The sequence below is a fragment of the Plodia interpunctella genome, chromosome 2 (genome assembly GCF_027563975.2).
Source record: "Plodia interpunctella isolate USDA-ARS_2022_Savannah chromosome 2, ilPloInte3.2, whole genome shotgun sequence".
Classification (NCBI taxonomy): domain Eukaryota; kingdom Metazoa; phylum Arthropoda; class Insecta; order Lepidoptera; family Pyralidae; genus Plodia; species Plodia interpunctella.
In genome coordinates this window covers 11692017-11717984 of record NC_071295.1, presented here as the reverse complement: position 1 = coordinate 11717984, position 25968 = coordinate 11692017, and the positions used below count along the sequence as shown (strand labels likewise).

General features: G+C 36.7%; 3 protein-coding genes across 5 annotated transcripts in view; 1 reads left to right on the top strand and 2 right to left on the bottom strand.

The window, feature by feature from the left end:
* Nucleotides 1–216: 216 nt before the first annotated feature.
* Nucleotides 217–6328, bottom strand: LOC128679039 (uncharacterized protein). 2 transcript variants are annotated; one of them, XM_053760990.2, is made up of 9 exons: nucleotides 6059–6328; nucleotides 4570–4658; nucleotides 3579–3736; nucleotides 3122–3329; nucleotides 1914–2151; nucleotides 1807–1824; nucleotides 1198–1308; nucleotides 698–911; nucleotides 217–433 (listed from the first exon to the last, which is right to left on the bottom strand). In XM_053760990.2, the coding sequence occupies exons 1-9, from the start codon at nucleotides 6266–6268 to the stop codon at nucleotides 264–266; spliced, it is 1416 nt and encodes a 471-aa protein (XP_053616965.1). In that variant the 5' UTR covers nucleotides 6269–6328; the 3' UTR covers nucleotides 217–263. The 2 variants fall into 2 exon arrangements, with proteins under 2 accessions (XP_053616965.1, XP_053616973.1); XM_053760998.2 differs by lacking the exon at nucleotides 1807–1824.
* A 2122-nt stretch (nucleotides 6329–8450) lies between these two features.
* On the bottom strand, nucleotides 8451–14763 carry LOC128674680 (uncharacterized protein). 2 transcript variants are annotated; one of them, XM_053753452.2, is made up of 10 exons: nucleotides 14547–14763; nucleotides 13704–13834; nucleotides 12892–13101; nucleotides 11869–11991; nucleotides 11380–11564; nucleotides 10871–11003; nucleotides 10453–10612; nucleotides 10024–10161; nucleotides 9638–9730; nucleotides 8451–9389 (listed from the first exon to the last, which is right to left on the bottom strand). In XM_053753452.2, exons 2-10 carry the CDS (start codon nucleotides 13814–13816, stop codon nucleotides 9285–9287), a joined length of 1260 nt encoding a protein of 419 aa, XP_053609427.1. In that variant the 5' UTR covers nucleotides 13817–13834; nucleotides 14547–14763; the 3' UTR covers nucleotides 8451–9284. The 2 variants fall into 2 exon arrangements, with proteins under 2 accessions (XP_053609427.1, XP_053609416.1); XM_053753441.2 differs by lacking the exon at nucleotides 14547–14763 and having other exon boundaries at nucleotides 13704–13965.
* A 4216-nt stretch (nucleotides 14764–18979) lies between these two features.
* LOC128674671 (solute carrier organic anion transporter family member 4A1-like) overlaps nucleotides 18980–25968 on the top strand; it is a 51330-nt gene continuing 44341 nt past the window's right edge. Inside the window, exons 1-2 of the mRNA XM_053753418.2 lie at nucleotides 18980–19232; nucleotides 23310–23426. Coding sequence (XP_053609393.1) covers nucleotides 23319–23426 — 108 coding nt within the window. The 5' untranslated portion in view covers nucleotides 18980–19232; nucleotides 23310–23318. The remainder of the gene's footprint in view (nucleotides 19233–23309; nucleotides 23427–25968) is intronic.

Sequence of the window (25968 nt, the reverse complement as noted above, 5' to 3'; positions counted from 1 at the left end):
GGGGTCGGTACAGTACAGAATGTTAGTGTCCTCTATACCTCCCTGCCTGATGTTAACTGATTTATTAATTCAGATCTGCTACATTTTTTTAGAGGTGGATAATGCTGACGGTCTACCCATTTATAATTAATCCTTGGAATGCAACATTTTAAACCGTAACGATTTTTCAAACTGTAGGTTCTGAATCGGGACAAACAGAAAAATTAAAACAATCAATTTCATTAAACATTTATTATAATAAACACTACAAAACCTAATCTAAATTACTTCCAGAACTCTCTAATCCACTTGTTTATTTGCTGTTTGTGGATATTCCTGGTCATCCGGACTGTTTTCGGGTCGTTCTTGTTGCTGGGCATCAGGTCTAGGTGGTGAGCTGTGTTGATAATAATCACGGCGATGGTGGACGGGCTCACGCTGTTCAGGATGCCACCTGGAAAGTTGTTATTGATTTGTATCATTCTTCCAATTTGATTGTTCAGCTGTGAATCAGGGTCCACATAAAAATAATCTTCTCGATTTTTTTTTTAATTTTGAGTCACCCACTTTTTTGTTTCTGTGATGTTTATTCTGTTTAGCCGATGCCTTCTTTAGATTACCATCTCATTTAAGAACCTAATATTCCTAACCTTAAGTGACCTAACATTTTTCCAAATTGCTGAGCGCATCATTAAAGATAAAATAAACAAAACATAACCTCCAGCCCAAGGGTCGAGCAGTCCATTACTAAAGACAATGTTAGTTGCAGCCTGCAGCCTGTCGCCGCCATACTGTATCCTGGCGGCATCAGGCCGAGGGAACACGTTGTACTTCTTGTGGCAGTCCTCGGAGTAGCTACTGAAGTTCCAGGTCGAAGCCTCGAACATGTCTGTCTCGTTCGTGCACATTGGCATTACCATTTCTGTGCAGGCCTGTAATGAAATAGCAAATAAATTTTAGGGGTGTCAACTATAGTTCCACTTGGCCTTTGATGCAGTTAAGAGTCATATTGCCATTATAGCGACAGGACTTATCTATTGGAATCTACGAGTCGAAAAGGGTTTCCATGACCACCAAGTCATTTAATGTAGCTCTACCGAGAAAGACATATTAGGAGAAGAAAATTCATGATTTAGTTAAAAGTTTGTCAAATTATTAGGCCTTGAATAAATTTTTGATTTACTGTAGTAGGTAGATAATTGTGGAACAGCACCATACCTGGTAGTCCCAGCCGCTCGCATCCAGATTCCCATAATTGTCAGATTTGAAGTCCACACACTTGTTGTTCTTGTCATAGTTTGTGTACATTTCTAGCACTTTTCCAACAGCCTGAATTTAAACAATTTAAACATTATTTTCCAAGAAATAAGTAAGTATAGGTAGGTACCTATACTTATTTTTTGGAAAATAATGCGAAATTTTGTACTGTATTAAGTGTGACTGTATTAAGTACTCACCTAAGTACTTAATACAGTTTCACAGTAACATTTTTTAAAGATTCTATAATTTCTGGAGGCAACACATTTAGTAACGGAGTTTTTGTCAATGCGTCTCTAACTCCGGATTGTCGATGTTTCTGGTGATCATCAGATTAGTTCTGTTGTCTGATTGACTGTAGGTACCTACTACTGTACTACCTACTTCAATAATAGAGTGCAGAAGATGTGCTAGTAGCAGATGAAAAAATTATGCCAGGGTAACATATGGACTGAAATCACAAGTGTTAAAGAGCTGTTTCATCTTGCGATGCACAGAGAATTTTTTGAGGATTTGTGAAGCTTCACTTTTACTTCGAACAATTTTACTTCGAGAGGGGTTTATACTCACTATATCTCCAGTATACTCCTGAAAAACCATTTTAAATATAAACTGGGAACATACTGAAGCTAAATTCATTTCCGTGTACATAATACACATGGATACATCGATCCTACCTTTAACAAATCCGTGCCTTCCAGTTCCTTATTGAGAAACTGGCAGGCGCTCCGCACCGGGTTAGCTGGGAGCGGCATCAGGAAGGAACTCTCGTACGGGTAGTTGACCATCGCCATGTTTGTGTACATATCCTTTAGGTAGTCTATCAAGGATTTGATGTTCGTAGTGTTCACTGCGTCGCAAAGTCGCCATTCGGTTTTGAGCCAGTCTGTGTTGTTTTTGGACGTGATGAAGTTTCTGGAAACGAGTATTTAAAATGAATTTTTTCGGCCTCTGCTCGTAGGGAACTTTCGGGTGCTAGTATTTTTTAATATTTAATGTGCTTCTGGTGAAGAAAAATACCGCAAGGAAATCTGGAATCTAGTTGATGATTCATCATCATGAAGAAGCCATTCGCAAACCACTCCGTTCATATCACCCATTGACCAGAAAACACCATGTAAAGTGGGTTTAGGGTCGCCGTATAATGATTTCTCAGAGAAAACCGTTGAGAGTATAATTGCATAAAGACCACGAAGATCAGTCATGCGGAATCTTAGAGCATTTATCATTTTAGGTTATGCTCTAAGTGCGGAATATGACATATATGAGGACCAAAATCCTTAAATACATAGGTAAGTACGTTATATGTTTTATGTACAAACCGTTTATTTATGATTAATTGATAACACCAATAAATAAATTAAGTGTCAGTGTTTCAGATTTTCCTTGTTATTTAATGGACACAATATATAATATTATTTAGATTTCTGCATAGTGATCTAGGTATTTATTAATTTTCCTCATGATAACATAAAAGGCCGAACCTGACATTTAACTATAAGATCGTTATGACAGTTGCACTCTTGTACTTGTACCTATTGTGTTAAGTATATTAATTTTTTTTTATAGTGAATTTTCCATGGGAATTATTTAATCTTGGATCGAGGTACACTATGTATTTCTCCACAGTTTTATTTCTACATATAGGTATGTATGTATCGAAGAAACAAATTCACTTTTGCATTTATTGAATTCATGCATCATTCACAAGGAGAGTTAAAAGTCAGGTGGTCGCTTGTAAAATTACGGCTGAATCTTCAAAATATGTTTTACATTAACCCCAGGTTTCAGCAGCGTCACAGCCCTGAATGCAACCGGGAATACGCTAGTTTAAGACAGTTGGTAGACAGTTGAGATTTTCTCAATAATGATTTACGTATTATACCTCAGCACTTTCCAAGACGCTTTGATATTGGCCGAGCAGTTTTTCTTGTCCCCGGCGAAGCTGAAGCTTGAGGTCACGATTCTGTCAAACACGTCACAAGGCACCATGCCTGTGAACATGTGGACAGGCGCCGAGGCTGCGATGGCGCCGGTCACCAGGTGCGGGTACTTCATACGGAAGTAGGCGGCCAGCATACCGCCGTAGGATCCTGGGGACAATTATTTTTGTAATAAATGGACAGGATATGGCATTGGAAATCTTGCTAATACCCAATCTTTTCACTCTTATTATTTTCACAAAAGAATTTTTGCCTCTAGAATATTACAGCGGATATAGAGTACCTACATTAACAACTACAAGGTACATAATCTACGTCTTTCTGCCTTTAGTTCTTATAAAACATTTTGTAGTCCATTAGAGAAGTCACCTATTTTGATTCAAATGAATATGAGCATACCTCCAAAAGCTATGACGGGGTAGTGCGGCTTCTGCGCGCCGCCCTGGAGATAGTCCACCAGGTCAGCGTAGTCAGCCAGCGCCTGCGCAGCCGTCAGGTAGCCGATGTGCTCGTTGTCCAGGGACTTGTTACCGAAGGGCATCGACCCGCCGTAATATCTGGAATTAATTCAAAGAGATTGTCTGGAGGAGTATTGGAAAGGTCATTTAGCTTACAATCGTATCCAGATTTGGATTTACGCCTCGTGTTTGCCCAGTTTCTTCTCAAACAGTTCGGCGTAAACCATAGCGTAAACCCAGCGCAAACTCATAAGTTAGGTTTGCGCCGACTTAATACTGGGCGTAAACAGGTTTACGCCCATATCAAATCAAACGATGTCGTCAATTTAAAACGACACGCTCATAGATGGCTATGAGCGTATCGTTTTAAATTGACGACATATTGCTCTCCAAGAAATTTCTAATTATCACAGTAGGTAGATGTGCACCCAAGAATAGCTTCGAAAATATCCTGATCCTAGTTGGAATCGTCATCACTGCAGCGAGAAGTTGCAACAATGACTCCTTCATTGTTGCAACTTTTCGCTGTAGTGTCTTCATGAGACAATATGCAATAGGTACCTATATGGAATAATGTACCTATTACCAGGACAAGTTTCATATGACCCAGCATGTATGATCATCGTTACCATAAAGAGCAAGAGTCTTGGAGTTTATAATATCATTTAGTAAAACATCAGCATTGATTACATTTTGATATTTTTTTGTTCAAAAATCCTCTCTGGAACATAGTTAAAGGAGTAGTCGCCCGGGACTTCGCTCCCGTGGGAATTTTGAGATAAAATATAGCCTATAGCAATCTTGGATAACGTATCTTTCTAATGGTGAAAGAATTTTTGAAATCGGTTCGGTAGGTTCGAAGATTACCCGCCTCAAACATACAAACTCACAAACGCTTACCTCTTTATAATAATAGTATAGATAATATCTACCTGTGTTCAGCAAATACGATTTTGGCTTTAAACTCCTCAGCATTCTCCCAGATGAAGCCGGTGTACTTCGCAAATTGTTCGATTTGACCCTGCAAATAAAATTTTAATAAAATACCTTTAAGTATATTAATAAATGGAATCATTATGTCCAGGAGGACCTAAAGTAGTAAGCATATATAACTTGGCGCGCTGGCTTCGCGCTGGTAAGGACAGAGAAAATTGGAAATTGTGGAAAAGGTCAACGCCCGGGTGTTGTTAGTAGGTGTAGCGTTGTAGGACATAATTTATTTGTGTATTGTTTTGTTTCATTCGTTTTGGGAAGAAATGTAGCTCACTTTAGTAATATTTAAGTACTTTATTCGCCCTTTGTGCCGTTCTTTTCAGCGTGCTTCAGTCCAATTATTTGGCTTAAATACAAAAATTTGATTATATTCAATTGTAATTGTAACGATAAAAATATTTTACCCAATAAAAGTAAGTAAGTAGGTACTGAATGTTTAATGGACGAATTTATCATGTTATTCATTAAGAGCTCGCTAACAACAAAAATCATACGATAAATGGAGTATGATAGCAAAATAAACTACATTAAGTACCTATAACATCAAATAAATCAGGCACTGTTTGCGAAAGGTCAGTGGACTAAACGTTAAGTGCTAACGCACTTATTTCAAGGACTGTGTACAGTACCTTAGCCCTCCCTCATTGTATGATAAATCTATTGAAGTAATAAATCTACTATACTAATCTATTTAATAAAATATATACATAGATAAGTTTTCTTCTTGGTATTGTTATGTGACAATTGATAGGTATTTCTCAATTGTTTTTGATTGCTCATTTGAATTGGAATATAGGGTGGGTCACTTAAATTATTTTGCCGCGCCAATGCGCAATGGTTTGATATCGAAAATTGGTGAGACAGACCTATACATATATTAACCTCATGTTGGAGAAGAAAGTTAACATGGGTTATACTTCAACCAGTGACTATATTTCCCATTATGGAACATTGAAGGGACGTATTTGTCACCGTAAGCAAATTGTCTACGAAGACTGATATACAAATGCACGAGTAGGATTCAAACTTGGGACCTTTCGATCAAATTGAATTGAATGGCTAAACCCGTCACAACAAAATATTATTACATTACCCGCTCACTATTACGACCTGCTCACAAACATTGTAATTTGATTATAAATAGGTAAAGGCATGTCAACAACAAAAAATACATTCATATTGCCTGTTTCCAATGGAGGCATTTAGGCAACGACTTGATCAGGGCTTGGATTTGACTATCCACTCGCCACGATCCTGACAACTCACACTCGCTTCCTTCTATACTCATCACTAGTTATAGGTGCTGCAAATATCACCCATACAATGGAGATTAGTAATCTTACTGCGGTATTAGACAACAAAAGATATCATTTAAATAAATGAGTACTTACCTACCATTAAAAAAAACTAAGACATGTCTTCACTTACCTCATTTCCAGTGTAAAAGAAGATAGGTCCGCGGCTCCTATCCCAATAAGTGTCGTTCACCAAATACTTTATCTTGAACGTCTCATTCCTTTGGAAACTGAAATGGTCTAATGGCACTGTGAACCATTTCGTCTCGTAAGTATACTCCGAGTTCGCGAAAGAGAGTGCAAATGTAATTACAGTGTAAACGATGTAGTTAAATCGCCACATTTTGCGATGCAAGCCGCTGCGACCGCGGCAGTCCGAGAGGCAACTGATATATTATCGTTGCGGGTTGAAGCTTGGTGGAATGTACTGTTAGAAGGACAAGTGATAATGTATATTAAATCATTGATATAAAATTGTTTGTAATTTCGATACTGTTAGCAAACTTTGCTACTTTCAAGGCAAAAATGTTAATTAGCACTTTTTTTTTGGTTAAAATATCCCATGGCTGGGTAAAGGCCTACCCTGACTTTTTATGCACAAAACCTGACAATTCTGCCATCACTTGTGTGTTTGTCTGTGCGCTTATCATGCCATTTTGACCCTTGTCTCTTCGGCAGGATGTAGTCGATTGCCCGTGCGGTTTGTTTACGAAGATATTGAGTTATTTGAGATCCAACGCGGTCTCGTTATACATATAGCTATTATATCATAAACGTTCAAACGTCGTATTCCTTATTGACAAGGCCCGTCATTACTTGGACTTTCTTTTAATAATACCTACCTACTTTATTTACAAACAGAACAATGGTTTGACAGATTCATATTTTCGATTTGCAATTTTCATTTCGTTTGTACACTTTCTTTTTACACTTGATAATCATTAATGACAAAAAAAATCACACTATGTTTCTTACACGATATAAAACAGCCTGGTGTGTGCTTACATCCTACTTAAAGAGACCCAGTAAAGAATGTTTCAGTGTAAATTGAATGGGAGTAACATTTCTACAGATGACTTCAGAGAACATTAAATTTTATCGTTCAATGCAACAATCCCAATCCCAATGAAATGCGAAATGATCCCCTTCCTGGATTGTAGGTGTCAAGGTCTGAAGCACCTACGTGCGATAACAATCTAATCTTTTCATAAGCAACACAAGCTAAAACAAAATGTATTCTGGCTAGACTATTTTATTTATGTATCAATTTAAACGTGTTTTGTAAATATCTTTTAAATTTAGATGACCACAATAGCGTATTATTAGCCATCTGTAGTTCCTGGGTTCGATTCCCAACGAGGGCGATTTGTTCGTCTTTCCACGTTCTGTGTTCAAGAGCATTCTATATTTCTTTTATTTATAGGTATTCTCCTATTCCAGTGTATATTATGTGAGTAGTAGTTTGTAGCTTTGGTAAACATAATTTAATTTAGAATATGACGTGAAAAAGTGCCTGTGAAGGCCTAATTTCTGAATAAATGATTTGATTTTGATTGATTTTGAGTAATTCTGATACAATTTTTCGTGGAACGAATGAATGGAGTAGGTAGTTCATTAGGAAGTGAGTGAGGTATAGATCACTCGTACGTAGGTGATGCTAGTGGGTCAGATGATAAAAAAATATTGGTAACATCGTAAAACAGAGGAACTTCGAAATGGAATGAAATTTTATCCATCAGCACATAGGTAAGTAAGTACTTAGTTTTACAATGTGGTACGATACCGCGCCAGAACAAAACATACCTAATATTCGTCGGGTAAGTGAACTGACGCTGTACTCTGTCCAGTTGCGAATCTGCCACTTGCTATGCGCCTCATGCAACGTAACTTTTTGCGGCACCAGTGATGCAAGCGGGTGGTATCAAGGGTCCGCAACGCGTATAACCCAAACTTACTTAGCATAGAAAGCTGGAGTTTGTTGTGTGTTGGAGAACACTACTTAATACAGGATTTTCCAAAATTCCCACGGAAATAAGAAAACCAAATATTCACAAAGTAGCAAATATATATTCAATTTTTCTATCTAGCAAATTTGATCGCACGTGCCTTTATTACCTTCTCAATAAAACAATCCTTCTCCATAAAATCTAGCCAGTTTATTAACGTCAAATACATAATTTTCTATATTGTGTTCAATATTATGTGCTAAATAAAGATATTCAATCAATTATTACATACAACATCATTCATCATCATATTAAATATTAAATTTATTATGTTCCCTTTTCAGCAGAATCGAGAATTACTTATATGCTTTCAATATTGCAATAATATATGTAATAAATAAATATAATATCGAGAGTAGTGTTTTACTACTAAACTGGGGAAAAAGTCTAAAATACAAATCTAACTAATCTGTTTGTTTAGGCAGTTTGAATTTCCTAAATTGGATGCAGTGTGGTACATTGCGTAGCTGACGACATCCACATACCTATGTGCTATGATAGGTACTAAATACGTTATACTTGTTTTTTTTTCTTGGTTCTTTCCCTAGTTTGAGGACTGGCTTACAACTTACCTAACACTCCATAAGTAAGTACTTTGTGGTTCTTTCCCTAGTTAGATTGAATTATATGCATAGTGCAGATAATTTAATTGTTTGTTGTCGCTATTATAACAATAAATAGACCTTTGTGATATTAACCGTATTTCGAATGAATATTATTACCGTATTGCCCCCACTTTTGACATTTAGTGAAATTGCGAACCATTGTTTTTTTTATTAAAACCGTTGCTTTCCATTTCCCATTGTACTAGATCATGGCGTAATGACGTAAATATAATGGTGGTAATTCACAATATGGGCAATGTGCTTAACTAATGTACAAACAGTAACTAGGTGGTGATCTGTTCATATATCTCGCAGAGTGTATCTAATTTATAAAGTAAACATTAATTTATATAACATATTCTATATAATAAAGGAATTATGATAGATTTCTGCACGACCCATTCAGTCTATAATGAAAAATACAAATACATAATCTATAATTTTATATAATAATCTATTCGCGTATTCAAAAAAATAGTTCACAATTTTTTTCAATCATCATTTCAACCCATCTGACGGCCGTTTATTTATTGACGTAGACGAGAGATACAAGAAAGAGATAGATAGTGAATTTGTTCTTTCTTGTACTTAAAATTATCACAACCCCAATTATGGCGGACGGTTTAAATTCTTCTAAATTTGATCCCACTGTCTCCCAATTTAATAGTTCGGCGTTTTATTTTTAAATTTTCAAGAACTGTCCTCTAAGGTCGGGGTTGGGGGTGACTCGCTAGAGCCACCAGTCCAATCATCTCCAGATACGGCAAGTGTTGTCCTTGGAAGCTGTGATGATGGCGTCCCCAGCGTAAGAGTACGCGCACGAGAAGATCTCGCCCTGGTGGCCCGACAGCACCTGGGAAGAGCATGTGTACTTCATCATCCATCGTCTCCGTTGTAATTTAACTCATAGCTAGACAAGCCATTTCAGCCATTTAGATTCCACTGCCTCCTTCTTCTTCCTCCCTCCATTGATTCCTGACTTCTCTCAATTAATTATATAACACCGTGCTTACTCGCTTGCCATTCGACCACCCCAAACGTAAGGTAACACTATAAATAATTAAATTTAATCATATGTGATTAATAATATGTAAGCTGTACCTGAATGCAGTTTCCAGTGGTGGTGTTCCAGACCCTGGCACTCCTGTCGGCAGAAGCTGTCAGTAGACATCCTCCAGCTGGACTGAAGCACACCTGGAACCCGTCCATAATTCATTGTAAATACTTGTATAAGCGAAGGTGCTTATTGCAAAGGAAGTTCAGTCCAGGTAAATATGTATCACTTTTAGATTATTAAACAAACCAATGTGCTTCATAGGTATTCATTTTACTTCAAAATGTCCAACTGTCCCACCTCTTACACGATGGGGGACTTCACGAGGCCAACGTTTGAACCATAAGCGTAGCCACACGCATGTTGGTCGAACATTATATAATGGCCATTCCGATTCGACAAGAAGGTGTTGCATTGGCAAATATATAGGTACCTTGGAGACTTCTTCACGGTGTCCCTTCATGACGGCGAGCTCCTTGAAGTCAGACCTCACGTCGTAAATGCGTGCGGAGCAGTCGCTAGAGGATGTCGCCATACGCTGTCCGGCCCAGTCGAAGCAGATGTCGAGGACCTGTTCATACAAGAGAAATAGCGCCTCTAAGTAAAATAATAGTAAAGGTGATAGGTGTAATCGTTGCAAACTTTATTTCTTTCCAGCTTCGACCAATTAATAAGTACTTGGTCGAAGCTGGAAAGAAAGAAGTAATTCTTACTTTATTCGGAAATAAAGTTAGTTTTTAATTTTGCTTATAAACTAATGATATCTATGCCGAAAAGGAACCCAGCTCAGATTAGTTATGTTCAATACCTACTTCGCATTATTATAATCTGTTGCATGCGAGTATCCAATGGAACTCCTAACCTCATCAGTATGTCCAGAAACCGTAGCGAGGCAGGAGGTCTGCCTGGCGTCCCAGAGCTTTGCGCTACCGTCTAAAGAGGAGGAGCCAACCAAGGAGCTGTCCCAGTTGAACTGAACATTGGAGATCTCACCATCGTGACCTCTGAACACTGACACGCGACTGTAACAAAAATAGCGCCTGTTAGAAAAATAATAGCATGCGAACAAATGTAGTTGTTGCAATTAGACTTGCATCGTAGGAAATTTTATTTTGACAGATCAAAAAAATTAAACTAAAAAAGATTATTCCAGTATATATTTTTTCATCAAAAGTGACTACTACAGTATATGCTAAAATTGAAAAAATATATGCCAATAATTTTGATAAAAATAAATTCCTTTCCGAAAATCTTTCGGTCAAAATTTTCAATCAACTCACTCAGGAACGCGGGTGTCCCACATCGATATGGTCCCGTCGAATGACCCTGTTATCAGCCTTTGACCCTCGTTGGGGTCAAACTGCAGCGCTATCACCTCAGCGGTGTGACCCTCGTAGTTGTGGATCTCTTGACCTGCAGATAAATAGATTGGGATCCTGAACCTTCAGCTGAAACTAAACTATAGAATTTTGCTTATACGATTGCACTCCACAAGCTAGGCGTTAGGGCGTTAAAGAAAGGATTTTTGATGCATGAATTCATACGCTTGTGCACTTGTAAACATCAAAACAAATACAAAATATAAAAGGTTAGATAACAACGCAGCCAATTTGTTTGCACAGATTATATCTGCTGTTCTAGGTGTGTTCTGTACACAGACATGTTATCGCGGACGTTGGTTGGCGGATTCGGCATACATTGCTGGTTTTTTATTGCGGTAAATAAAAGCACTCATACAAACTACGCAATACGTTGAGTTAAAAATATATTCCTATTTCGCTAGACTTACCAGTCCTCGCATCAAACAACTTGGCAGTGTGGTCCATAGATCCCGTGGCTACAAGGTCACTCTTTGCGTTGAACTGGACAGCCACGACCTCACCGGTGTGGCCCCAGAGCGTGGCCAGGCACTCCCCTGTGGATGGATCCCAGACCTTGGCTGATTTGTCAAAGGAACCAGTGAGCACGCGGTTACTGTAGTCAAACAGAAGTGTTAAACCATCAATAACATTCCAACAAGTTTTAAGGGTTTCGGTATCGGTAGGATCTTAAAGCTATTTTAGCACGAAGCTATGGGCTAATTACCTACTAGCTGCACATTCAGATTAAAGTTCCTTCAATTGAATTTAACGGAAAATTATTTCTCAATTATCATGATGATGTCATTGGTCAACCTCAAATATGTATCTGACGAACTCCAAGTGGGTAAAAAAACCTTGCCATCACCAGACTGTAGGAAAAATATTATTAATGAGAGTGGGAAAATAAGTATACCAACCAAGCAGGAAAGTTGAAGCCGACAGAGTAAACGACGTTCTGATGCCCAGCCAACGTCTTCAGTTCCTTGCCGCTCTCCACGTCCCACAGCTTGCAGGTCCTGTCGTAGCTGCCGGTGAGACATCTGTGGAAAGAGCTCTCAATCAAAATTACTTTGTATTAGGTACCTAAAGAACATCTTAACTCTTCTACAATTCAGTTAACTTTGGCTAGTTATCTTGAAGCGAAAGAAGACAGAATAGAAAGATGAAAAAAGAAGAATTCGAGAAATTGATACTTTTTTCCAGATTTATCGAAAGCAACATTAGTAAGCGACAGTGTGTGTCTTGTAGATGTAGAACCACATTCTGGTGAGGCCGTTGTGCTTCATGTTTGTCTTTAGCGTCTACAGACGTTGCTCTTACTGCCCAGAGTTTGCTATCAGGGCCTAATTCTTTACCAAGAACTTTACCAAGAATTAAACGTGATTACTATCCGATAATGTAAAGTACATGAAGAAGAGTACGACACCAAGATGACTGCATTAAAGAATACCATAACTCTTTTCTAATGCTGACATCTTCAGTTAATCATCTTTAAGTCTGAATTTCTATTCATATTAATTCTATAGCTTTTTAGCTGAAAAAGAAAATGAATTGCTTCGAGAAAAGGATGGTACGGACGTGCCGCTTTTTTTGCTTAACTTGGCGGGGGCACCCCCAGATAACCGAATGAAGTACTATTTAGTAAATTTGACTATGCACATTATGTACTTTTATATATTATTAGAAAGAAAAAAAAAACGTAAGAAACAATAATGGTAAGCCGATCTGGCATGATAGGGACCAACACTGTTCAAATGAGTTTCTTTCGGCATTTCTTCTCAGCAGTGGTCGTTCCGAAATGCCAGTAGTTTGTAGCTTGTGAGAAATAACTATAAATATAAAGATTGACGAGAAAAAGTGCCTGTGAAGGTCTAATTTCTGAATAAATGATTTGAATTTGAATTTTGAATTTGAATTTGAAGAATAGAATAAAAGGGTACCTTTTCCCAGATTTATTAAAAGCAACATTGGTCAATGGTAGCACATGCGTCATCAGGGTCTTGTAGATGTAGAACCTTTTCCCGGTGGGACCCTCATGCTCGATCCTCTTCTTCAGCGTCTCCAGACATTGCTCCAGCTGGTCTTTTACTTCGTCTGTGATCAGCACCTCTTTCTGGTGGAGGCCTGTTGCTATTTCTTTTATGTCAGAGCTGGAATTAAATTATAAATAACTGAAGTGATTAAAGACGTAAAATTTATATGCTGATGCTAATTGGTTAAGGTATTAGGATTTTTAACGTTTTCGTAAAGTATGCGAAAACCTTAAAAATCCAGGTATAATATAGTAGAAAAGTAAAAAGTATATAGACAAAAACATAAGAAGATTTGATGATGTAAAGGTTTTTGAGTAATAAACGTAAACATATAAGGATAGAGTAGACGAATGGTTAACCATAGTGATTTATTAATGAAGGTAAGTGGTAGGTATATGGTTTCGTTCTAGAATTAAACCACTCCATATCCTACTATGCATATCGTACGAAGCGAGTAAGGGACACATAGCCTTTTAATTAGTAGTCAACAATAACATCCCTAAAGAGGTTGGCGCGGCGGCCAGTTGCAAAATCACAAACCAACCTTCGAAATGTCAAGGTTTTTTTATGCTAACTCCGGGCTATGTGACGTTATAGCCCACAGAGAACACGCAAGGATGAAAACTGGTGAACACAAGCGAGCCAAATGGGAAGCAGCTTGAAGAATATAACAAGTCTTGGGAAAATTAGACTCGAAAAAAATAAAGTGGAAAACTTACTTGCAGTTCAGTTCTAGAAGGTCAATGTCCTTGCTCTTGATGACTCCCTTCTGGGAATATTCCAGAATGATTCCTGGAGGGTGGTACCTAAGGTGGAACTTCAACAGCTTCATCTTTCAGTGCTCGATTTGCTACAGTATATAAAACAAAACCATCTTTACAATGTGTTTTTCTCTTTCAGTAAAAATTGTTTCAAAAAGATTTTGTCAATATCGGTGCCATGGCAACGTTTGATTTTTATGGGTCTGCGTCTGTTGTGAAAATAGGTCGGGCCGTGACGAATTTATTTTATGGGTTTCTATTGGAAACTATCTAAAATAGCAGCTAATTTTATTATATACTAGCTATTGCCAGCGGCTTCGGCCCAAGTTTATTGTGAGTCCGGTCATAACTTGTTTTTGACAATATCTCGGCTTCTAAGTAACATATCGCGATGTAACTTCCAAATTTTAAGTTAGACCAATCAGATCATTGTATAGCATACAACTATAAAAACCAACCAAAATATTTTGCATGATGCGCGTACAATAATTTCGTATTCGTAAAAATACTAGTTCCGTAAGTTTCGCAACTTTACAAGTAATATTACAAACAAACATACATAGGAGGAGGTAAAACTTCAAAAGGGATCCTGTGATTAAGGTCTGTGCATACCGCATGCAGCATGTGTCGTACATATCCAGCAATTACGCATGTAGCACGTATGATATATAGAGTCATGTCTACGCATGCACTCATTACAATGACATAGTTACATTTTGTGTGGCTAAGTGCATATGCATGGTGTGCACCGACCTTTAACCAAGGTTCTCATATTGACAACAAAGCCTGCTAATACGTCACCTGAATGAAAGCCAAGCTCATCAGCTGCCGTGTGGAGGGAAATGGAGCAGGGGTGACCAAGCGTTTGTATTTTGGAGGGATATTTTTTTTTACAGTTCTCTTAAGTCATCATCCAGCACTTCAGCTTATACCAGTAAATGCTGGTATATTGTTGATTCTTATAAGTATGAAAATAAAAATATATTAAGTAGATTAATAGTCACTTATTTGCTTTTTTTTTTCGTCGATTTCTCTATCTGGCTGTCACATTTCTCTTGAATAGCTTGACGAGGCGTGTCTCCTGACACCACTTCGGTCACGATCGAAAGACAAATTTTTGAAATGCGTAGTTTTGTTGACCGAGCGCGAGGTCTACAAGTCAACTAAGGGAAAACATACATTTTTTGTATGTATGTATGTTGGTAGGTATGTATGTATGTATGTATGTTAATAACGCGATAACTTTCGGACCGTTGGTCTGATTTTGATGAAATTTAAAAGGTATGTACTTATGATGTGTCAATAGAATTTTAAATTCGTGGGGCATCAAAATCGGTTAAATCAAATCAAATCAAATCATTTATTGCTTATATGTTTAAGTCGTTTCTGATATATTGACAATTTTGTAAAAACCTCATCAAAAATTTATTGTGTTCGCGAGGTTAAGTTAGCGGCGAACAACTAAGTCCGCCATTGTACGCGTCTCTTTCTTTATTTTACTGCTTTCTTTGTATGTGTTTTCGTCGTGCAATAAAGAGTTTACAAAAAACAAACAAACAAACAAACTAGTTATTCAAGATAACAAATATAATATAACAAGACAAGAAGAAAAATCCTTAAAGTTGTCAATGGCGGGTGGCCGCCTTCTAAAACCTGGCTGTATATGACACCTTGCTCCATTTGTCCTACTTTTATTATATGCCATGTTCACCGTCTGAAACGAATGGGATGTGAGTGAGACAAAAGATCATTTACGCGACAACAAGAGAGAAAGTATTATATTTCTACTGAACAGTGTTTGTTAATATATGAAATTGTTAAGCATCTTGACAATTAGTTATTTACCTAGTTATTAAAAAGGCGATTAAAAGTAGTTTTATCATATCTGAAAGCATTTCTGGTTGCTTAGTCAGCAATAAAGATTTATAGCCGAGAGTTATCTTTCCCACATTTTTCATCTCTACTTTTCACGGCCTATATTAGAGTACCTAGTTCAGTACAATGCTATCAAACCATAATTTTACAACACACCATTAAAGTAATTCCTATAATTTAAATAAATAATAAATAAATACATAAGTACGGACGAAATCATACAAATTGAATTAGCCCCAAAGTATATTCGGAACTTGTGTTATGGGATACTAGTTACTCAAAGATACTAGATTCTGTAACATATACATATATAGGTAGATAAATATCCAAGACCCAAGTCAGATAATTTTCCATGTTGACCTAACCGGTGATCAAACCTGAGATTATGTAGCAGACATAATGACTAACTAAACTTATGGTCGTCTAACATCGTATCGTATCGTAATATTCGTAATTCCTTGTTAGATACTTGGATGTTTATCTAAATGTATATGTATTTGTTATAAAATATAGTACCGTTGAGTTAGTATCGCCTAACACAAGTCTCGAACTTACTTTGGGGCTAGCTCAATCTGTGCGATTTGTCCTAATATATTTATTTATATTTTACTTAGTTTGCCGGTCTCATCAATAAAATGATATTACAAGAACTAAGATAAGAATCATAAAATCATTCATGACGTTGAAACTACTAATTAAAATTTATAGTTATGGTTAGGAACACTTCGAAGAAGTTACTTTTCATTCGGAATCACAATTAAAAACTTGTTAACAACATCTTAGTTACTAGTTAAAACAAAATTGACTTCTTGAGTATAACTATATGCAATTTCATAGTCAGAATGACACGCTAAAAGACAGTTGAATAAGTACATCGATGGAAACACATAATTTACTAACAGCCCGTCCCGGCTTCGCTCAGTTAAAACTACGGGTAAAACCATAATAAAACTTTATCAGAAATCAACCTAGACAGTGTTTACCGCTGAGCTGTCTACTCATATGTTTGTTGTTGACGAAATTTTGAATGGGATTATTCGTTATTTTTTTTTTGCACCCTCATTTAACTACCTAAAGGTCAAATTTTAAGAAATCCTGAAACACGGGTTTCATTGTTTTTGTTGCATAGCATTTGTGCCAAGTTTCAAGTAGATCAGTAAAGATTTTCGTTATTTTTCATACAAACTTTACCCAAAATTTTTACCCCTTTAGGGGTCGAATTTTGAAAATTCCTTTCTTATCTCAGCACTACGTAATAATCTAAAGCTACTACCTAAATTTCTGCGTTTATAGCTTCTATGGTTTAGGCTGGGCGTTGATTAGTAAAAAACGCTTGTTCTTTTTTATATAATAGATTTCTGGTGCCAAATAGCAGTGCTTGCATTGTTGTGAGAAGATAAGAATATCTGAATAATCATACATTTTATGGATAGCTCGTGGCTTGAGTGTGCTCAAGTGCTTTTTTACAGTTTCGTCTGTCTTTGGTCTCGCAAGTGAGGTTCTCAGTTCTCACGGCTTTGGTATATCCGGTAGGGTCACCACATTGCTGTAAATGATAAAACAAAATACTATACATTATGAAAATATTCCACTTTACATATACATAAAAATAAATTGTATATAACCTGGCTTCTGGCTTGGGGTAAAACCATAAAATTATATACCCAAACCTTCCTCTACACTTACTTTGTCTATTAAAACTGCCGCATCAAAATCCAAAGTTTCAAAGATCTAAGCATACATAAGGACAGATAGTGGCAAGCGATTTTGTTTAATAGTGATAGGTAAATAAAATAAAGTTTCTTTCTTTCTATCTTTATGGAATTGATCTGATTATGTATATAGAGACCATGGTTAGAACTGTAGGTTGAAATTGAGTTTATGTTACCTACGTACCACTAACTTGCAGTCTTCTTCACCTTCCACCACGACTCACAGGCTAGCTCAGTGTCGGGATTAAAAAAAATTGGGAAGTAGATTTAGAGTAAAAAACATTTTCGATAAAATGTCTACGCAAGTAAGTAGAATCACAACCATAATATAGCATGATCTATTGTCTCCATTAACTGACCATTTCCCCGCTATGGTATAAGCACGTATAATATTTCCGCGTTATTATGGTGTTACATAATGACACATCATATTATTGCAATGTTACTAGGCCACAAGTCTGTTTCATGATTAGTTTGCAAACTGGATTATTTAAAAAAACATGAAAGATAAAATTCAGAGACCTTTGACAACACAACTAATGATATTTGGGACACAGAATTTGGAGTTTCAATTACTCTAAAATTTGGGAGAATAATATTGCGGATCTTGCTAGGGTAATCATATCTGCTAGGTCACTGCGAATCCAGCAATATCTAAACTTTTTGAACAAAATCAATACAAATTATTGAAGAACTTTTTTAACTAGTTATTTGTTCGATTAAACAGTCTTAATGGGCTTGGATGATAAATAAGTCGGAAGCTGTGGTGGTGGTTAAGACGCCTGACGTTAAGATGTGGATCGAAAGGTCTTAGGTTCGAATCCTACTCGTGCCTCATGAAGTCAGTGAGTTAGTACATAATATAGAACGGCTTTAACGGGTCTACAACATAGGTCGAAATCTATTGGAAAACAATATTTATGGACGTTTTGAGGATGGGCGGCAATTATGTACCCAATACTCAATACTCAATATTTCTATTGCATACCATGAAGTTGACATGGTGTTATAAATTATATAAAAAAACACATATTTATGGACCCCGGCGGGCACAGCTACATGAATAGATGAGAGGAGGTCGCTCTCAAAATAAATGTTTGTAAGTAAATTGTAAATTACGGACTCCATTACCAGTATTTAAACGACTTCATCGATATAATAATACAAGGAAGCGTTTGCGTACAACATTTTATAGTTGTTTTTATTGGGGTCGGCTTCCGTGGTGTTTACGCATGTTTTCAATATATGTACCTATGTATAACCAGATGGCTTTTCTAAGATGTGTTATTATCACTCTCGAAACAATAATTTCTACTTTCCATCAGTAACAATTGTATTTTTACGTTGTTTTTACTAAAGATTCAATTTTGGATCTTGTAAGGAAAAAAAAGAACAAGTAATACAAAATAATTACACATATTCTTCAGTAGAAATTGCATTAAAATTTCTTTCGAGTTGCGGGAAAGTTAATTGAAATAATAAATCTGGCTGGGTTAAAGACCTACGTCTCCCTTTCGTCAAGCCTGAGCGCGTCAAGTTTTTTTACCTGTGAATTAATTGCGTTTGCACCATACCGCCATAACAACGAGTTGGTAACCCTAGTATCCGGCCAAGCAGGTTACCGGTCCTTGCTCCTTGGACCAAACGGCGCGCGCGCAGTTTACCGCGCGACAGGTAGAAAGGCATACGCGTCGCGCGTAAATTCAAATTTTTTAAATTCCGAACACGGACGTTGGAACTTTTACTTTCGTCCGTTGCGTAATATCGATTTTGTAATACGTTATTTTTTTTTAATTTGTCGATTTGTGCCAATAGTGTTGTGTGTAGTTTGTGATATTGTTTTTTTTTGTGTAGTGTTCGGATTATGGATTGATTGTTGGATACTTTGTTAACTTGTTGTGTAAGTATTTTTCAATACTTAAAACGTTATCTCAGAATGGCTTATTTTTATAAATATGAATTCCTTTGCTTTGATCTTTATTGAGGTGGCAATCAGTCCAATTTTTTTCATCGATGTGGGTAGACGAAGAATTTTACCCTTATTATGAATATCGACCTACACAGCTATTTATAGAAATAATGCAAAAAAAAAAGTTTAGGTAGGTCATCATTCAATTTATTTACATGACTTGCGCATCAGTTAGTTAATTTATTTGTATATTTAATCACGACATAGTATTAAATCATATTGATTATAGGTACAAGAGCCTCATAAAGTATTTGTTACACAAACGTTAAACAATAACAAACTAATTACAACTTTATAAGTTAACTTTTGTCTTCGTAGATCTTTGTATATTGTTTTTGTGATTTTTATGAAGGTTATTATTGTATAATGGCAATGTGTACTCGCTTATAGGTACAAACTACATGTACACAGCGAGAACATTGTAAAATTCAAATCTCTGGCATAAAAACCAAACATTGTATCTTTTAGTCAAGGATTCCATGTTCATACAAGCATAGCAATAGGAAATAACAAGTATTTTTTTATATAAGTACCCATTTCTGATACTTATTGCCAGTTTTGCGACACGAAGTCTAAGTTAACAAGTAATACTTTGAGGAGGAAGTTTTGTGAAAATTTGACGTTTTAACTATATGTAGGTAAAATAAGATTGTAGTCAAAATGTATGCAAAAATAACTAGTTCCTTTTCTTTATACATTTTGACGTCGTTGATAATATAACATTCTCGATAAAACTTGAGCTAACTCACCTGACCAGATTTTCATGCGGTGTTCAAAAAATAGTTTTCAACCTATTCGACGAGATAAATTTAGTGTGTTTAGTTAACGTGTGCGGTTGTCACCTTCGTGTATAGCACCATTACCATAGCCTCCCGTGGATGCGGGAGCCGATTAAGGGACAAATAGCCTTCACTCATGTACTAATAGCATATCCAAAGAGGGTTAACGCCAGTCAATTTACCGGTCATGAAATCACATCTTCAGAATTTAAAGAATTACTTTTACGCGGGTTTAGGGGTGTCACAGTAACAGCCGTAAAAGGACCAGGAAGAACCATGCGTGAATGAGAGAGAGCTAGTGTTTCCATTAAATCCTTTAAGTACTATTTACGTTAGATAACCTGATAGTCAGACTACTCCGATAAGAACAATAATATTCTCCAAGTACTTATGCTTTAATTTACATAGGTACATACATATACTGATGTGTTTGATCTACGACTTTTCAATTAAAATGGTCTTCCCTAGAGACTATAGCATCTGTCTTCTTTTCTGTCTAGCTCATTTTCTCCATTAATCTCCAACACACAGAGAGAGACACAGAGACAGAGAGAGAGAAACACAGAGACAAAGAGAGAGAGGCACAAGACAGAGGAAGGTGGCGTACGCGATTAGAGGTTGCTCATCAGTGAGAGTGAGAGGCTACTTATATGCTCATCAGTGGGCACAAAGAGGCTGATATGATGATGATAATTCATCTCCAACACAATATTTCAAAAGCCTCCAATCGGTGTTGTCCCTTTTTAAATATAGTTCGGAGTGCTTACCATCATCTCATAACACGATCCACTCTGCGACCTAAACTGATCTGTATCGCAAATTCGTACGATTTAATGTTTAGTATAAATGCGATTTTGGGTTCCTAAATTAAACTAAATTGTATTGGAATCGTTCCGTAAAAGTTGATGGTAGGCCTCACTTCTCCTCCTCCTCCTCCCCCTCCCCCTCCGCCTCGCTCTCACTTCCATCACAGATTGTATAATACTTCCATACAGGGCAATACTCCAGATGTATTATTACACGTAGAAGTATTAGACCTTGTAAATTGCGACATCATTTAGCTGTCATATTTGTCTTGTCTAATACATATAAATTCAAATTCAATTCAATTTAGGATGGTATACATCACTTATTGAATACTTAAACTAAGTCTACTGCCGGCTTCCAAAGCGCAGGTGAAAAAGAAGCGGCGCAACAAACTTCACCGCAGCCTTTTCTCCAAGGACGTCAATTAACAAATATAGGTCTTATACATATATTAAAAATTAGGAGGACTGTTAAAAATTTATTATTGGAGGATTATTAAAAATGTCAAAATTTGAATGAATAAATAAAATTAAAAAAAAGTTTTATTTCCAATAAAATTATTGAAAATTGTCACACAAAAGAAATTGATATACATTTGATATTATTTCTGCTGAAATCAAATAATACTGAAATACAATTTTCTCCACACAATCCATCATCATATGGAGTGTGTTATTGCTAACACTGGAGTCAGATTTTATTCAAGTCGCCTAAAGGCATCTGACACAACTTTTACGACTACTTACCTCCATTTAGCGGCAGGCACTCGCATACACACTAGGGAACTAAACTGTCAATCAGTGTGCAACTTTAGTTTCACGATGTTTTCCTTCACCGGAAGCAAGTGGTGGTCCATGAAAACTACTATTTACGAGTCAGATAGGTATACAAACTCATATGGCACGAATGGGATACGAACCTGAAACTTTTCGATCCACAGGCGGACGTTTTAACCATTACACCACCACCGCTTTCGCTTGTTGGAGGTACTGTGAACTAAGTTATCATCGTGTCACATAAATAAGTTAAACCTATTAGTAAATATCATGACGCACCTTCCACTTCCCCAGTTCTCTGCCCCCATAACGGGTGCGTCTATACCACAATAGTTAGCATCAATTGGACCAGAACACTCGAACAAAATCGAGAATCACTCAGCCAGCATTGTTGATAGTTGATACATATTGGTCTATGTGTCTAAGTCCGGTATGCAATTGCCGTCCGGTGAACTCAAACGCGACGATAATAACGTTTGATGATGCATGGATTTAGCCCTACTTTTATCGCGTAAAAATGCACACCAATTTGCGGGCGATTGCTATTTTGAAATTTTATGAATTGCCGAATATTTTTTTTCCACTCTCGATTTTTACAAGCTATTAAGACAATGATTATTATGTTATATGCATGATCAGGTAGATCAGGAACGGCTCCCAACGAGGAAAAACTAAAAAAAAAACATTTCCATTTTTTTTTAGTTTTTCCTCTAGGCTCTCTTTCTTATAGGAATACTAAATGGATATGCTTTTGTTGTCATGTGTTGAATGAAATAAGCTGATGACACTGGTCGAGATTTAAATATAACCAAGAAGCCATGTAAGTTTATATCGCGGACCGGGTCGTGAGGTTCCCTCTATTATGGTTGAGCTACGCGATGGCTGACCCATGCGTCAACTCGTGAACGGGTGCTGCCAGAGCGAACTGGTCATCTCGTTTCTCATATATTATTGTGTAAGTTAATTATTTCTTTTAATCAGCACTCGGATCACAATCATAACCTGTTTTCATATACTTTTTGACTATGTACAATATGTACTTTTATATATTATAAGAATACAACATTGTAAGAAACAATAATGCCGAAACAGCCCTTCTGGCATGATAGGTAATAGACTTGAGCCCCAAACAGTGACACTCGAAAGCGGTTCCCACCACAACGGAACACAGAGGCGCATTGTCAACAAGAATTCCAGTTTCCTACAATTTTTCCACATTTTCCCACACTCCGTTGTTTAAGATTGTTAAGATTCGAAACCGATGAATTTTATGATGCATTGTCTATAAAATTTTGTAAACTATGAAAGAATTTTGTATTATTGATAAAGTAAGGTATCCGATTTGACTTGATGGCGATTGAACCATTGTGTGGAACCTCAGACAGAAACACTGTTCACCGAAAGTATGCTTCACCGATTTTTTTTTTATATCTTAAGTTACTTAAACTTTATAAACATGTCCGTACCTAACCATACTTAACCTAATTAAGTCAAGCAGAACTGAAATAATCAGTAGATTATTTTAATTCAAACTTATCTAGAATTCAGACCAAAAAAAAATTTCGGCTGAACATGCTTTCGGTGAAAAGTGTTTCTGTGAACTGTATACACCTTTTGATGGCAATGGCAACTACCGTATGTTTCAGAGAGGCAAAATGACGGATCTAGGGGTTGTGAACAAGGCGTTCGAGGGTGCAGAAGACGGCTTCCACACCATAGACCTTCGTCCCAACCGGCGGGTGGAGCAGAACAGCACAGCTCAAGTAAGTGGAGTACTTTAACCTACATTCTGCCGTCTCGTTCTTACACCATATATATTGCAGTCTACGTTGACACCGCCAAGTTCAGGTAAGCTAAAAGTTAGCTGAACTTGGCGGTGCTGGCACAACGTACACTGCTGGTTTTTTTTTGGAAATAATAAGCTTACTTATACACTACGTACTTACGTTAATTCGCGCCGGCGTCTGTCTCCGTTTGGTAGTAGTATTAGCGTATCGACTCGCCGAATAATATTAGATAGATGATGATAGATGGATAATAAAATATACTTATTCACATAATATTACACGCAAATTACATTGTATATTTTTTATATGAAAAAAAAAATCGACGAATCACGAAATGTCGTAGAATAAAAGTTGCTTGTTTTGATATACCCAAGTAGTCTTTAGGAGGTTGTGCGTTTGATACCTGTAACCCTTTATATAGTACAACAAAAATGATACGATGTGCAAGACGATGTGTTGTAGCGATTACTGAAGACCAATAAGACACCATCGACACAGCAGTATCTGCGGCGTCATAAAGATCCCTCAGCGTGCTGGTGGTGGACACGCAGGACAAGACAGCGTCTGTGCCATATTTCGGGGAGATGCGTGACATGGTTCACATTCAGCCTTTGACATTTTTCCCCTTTAAAAGCTCAATTTCGAAGAAAAAGAGGTGACCAAGCATTGTTTTTATTTCTGCTTCGTGGAGGGAATTCTCAGTTAAACTCCACACAAATTACGGCCGATAAATAAATATCGATGAATAAAAATAAATTGAAAAGAACTAACCAAAAAAATTACATAGATATGTCATAACATAGTCAATGTATAATATTAAAAAAAAAACCTTCAAACATAAATAGGTAAATTATATATCTCTATAAAAATATATATAACTAGATGTTGCCCGGGGCTTCGCCCCCGTGGGAATTTTAAGATAAAATATATCTTAAATAATGTAACTTTCTAATGGTGAAATAATTTTTTAAATCGGTTCAATAGTTTCGAAGATTGCCCGCCTCAAACATTTGTATGTTTCTCACAAACGCTTATTACTTTATAATAATAGTATAGTTATAAATATAATATATATGTTTTATAGAGATATTTTATAATTAAATAATTTTATGCTCCATTCTTCTGTGAACTATGATCTATAAACCAATTATATTATGACATAATGTTAACCCTAAAAGGCAGTCACGGTCCAAACGACCGGGTAGTTAGACCTTGGCGTTACACAATGATTGTGTCCATACATCTTCGTGCGAGAAATAATCTCCTCATTAATTAGTGGTTAGCGCTGGATGGGAAACGGCCTGACTCAATAAGGACATTTTCAAAAGACAAATCGTTTAATTAGTTACGTTATTAGCGTTAGTTAGAAGAATCTGGTGTCGATTCTGCTGAAGTTGGGTAATACGATTATTATTAATAGGAAAAACAATGGTAGGGAGACTCGTGTCACTTTGGAAGATAACTCATCCGCTGTTGAAAAACCATTGAGACACGATTGTCTCCGTTCTATTTCAATTTGAAATTTTATGCCAATATTGAAAAACCATTGAGACACGATTGTCTGCATGGTATTTCAATTAATAGCAGATGAGTTATCTTCCACAGTGACACGAGTCTCCCTGCCATTGTTTTCCCAAGAGACTGCAAAAAGATTTCTACAGGGTCGGCAAAGCGCACGTGATGCCCTTGGTATTGCAGGCATCCATAGGCTGCGGTGACCGATTTCCATCAGGTGGGCCGCATGCCTCTTTGCTTACTTAGTAACTAACATATATACCAGTTCGCGATGATTGTTTTGTCCACTAGTAAATATTGATTGGAAAAGCTACTTCTTGTTGATATTTGATTGGAATACTTTATGACTGGTGACGATTAATGCACACTGCTGATAAGACTTGCAGTTGATTGTAAAAAATATGATGCCCACGATTTGGAAAATAGTTCTTTCCGTAGTCATTTCGATTTAAATGGAGCTTATAAGACAAGCAGGATGGCGTGTGGTTTCGCCCTAGAATAGGACCACTCCATATCCTCCCGTGAATGTCGTACGAGGCGACTAAAGGACACACAGCCTGAGCAGCTGATAGGCAATAATAACATTCCCGAAGAGGGTTTACGTCAGCCAGGCGGCCGGTTGTAAAATCTCAGCCAAATATTCAAATTAACTTCATCTTTATTTCTATACTTTAATCGTTCACTACTTACGTCCTAATAATCATGTTAATAAATGTTTAAGAACTAAACTAAATTAAACGATCTTAAGAACTAAATAATAAAAAAATAAAGGACGTGAAAAGCAAAATGAACACTTCCTAATTGAATATTTCGTTTTTATATATAATATTTCCACTTTACAGGTATCCGTTTACAATTTGCAGTGAAAATAGGGGCCTATAGAAGTGTACTTAAAATAAATATTACTCTAATAAATTAAATTATAAGCCATCCAATAAATGTATCCGGGAATTTTCTTTTTTTTTCTCCTTGAAAGACGTTACTGGCCACTCTCTATTTCCCC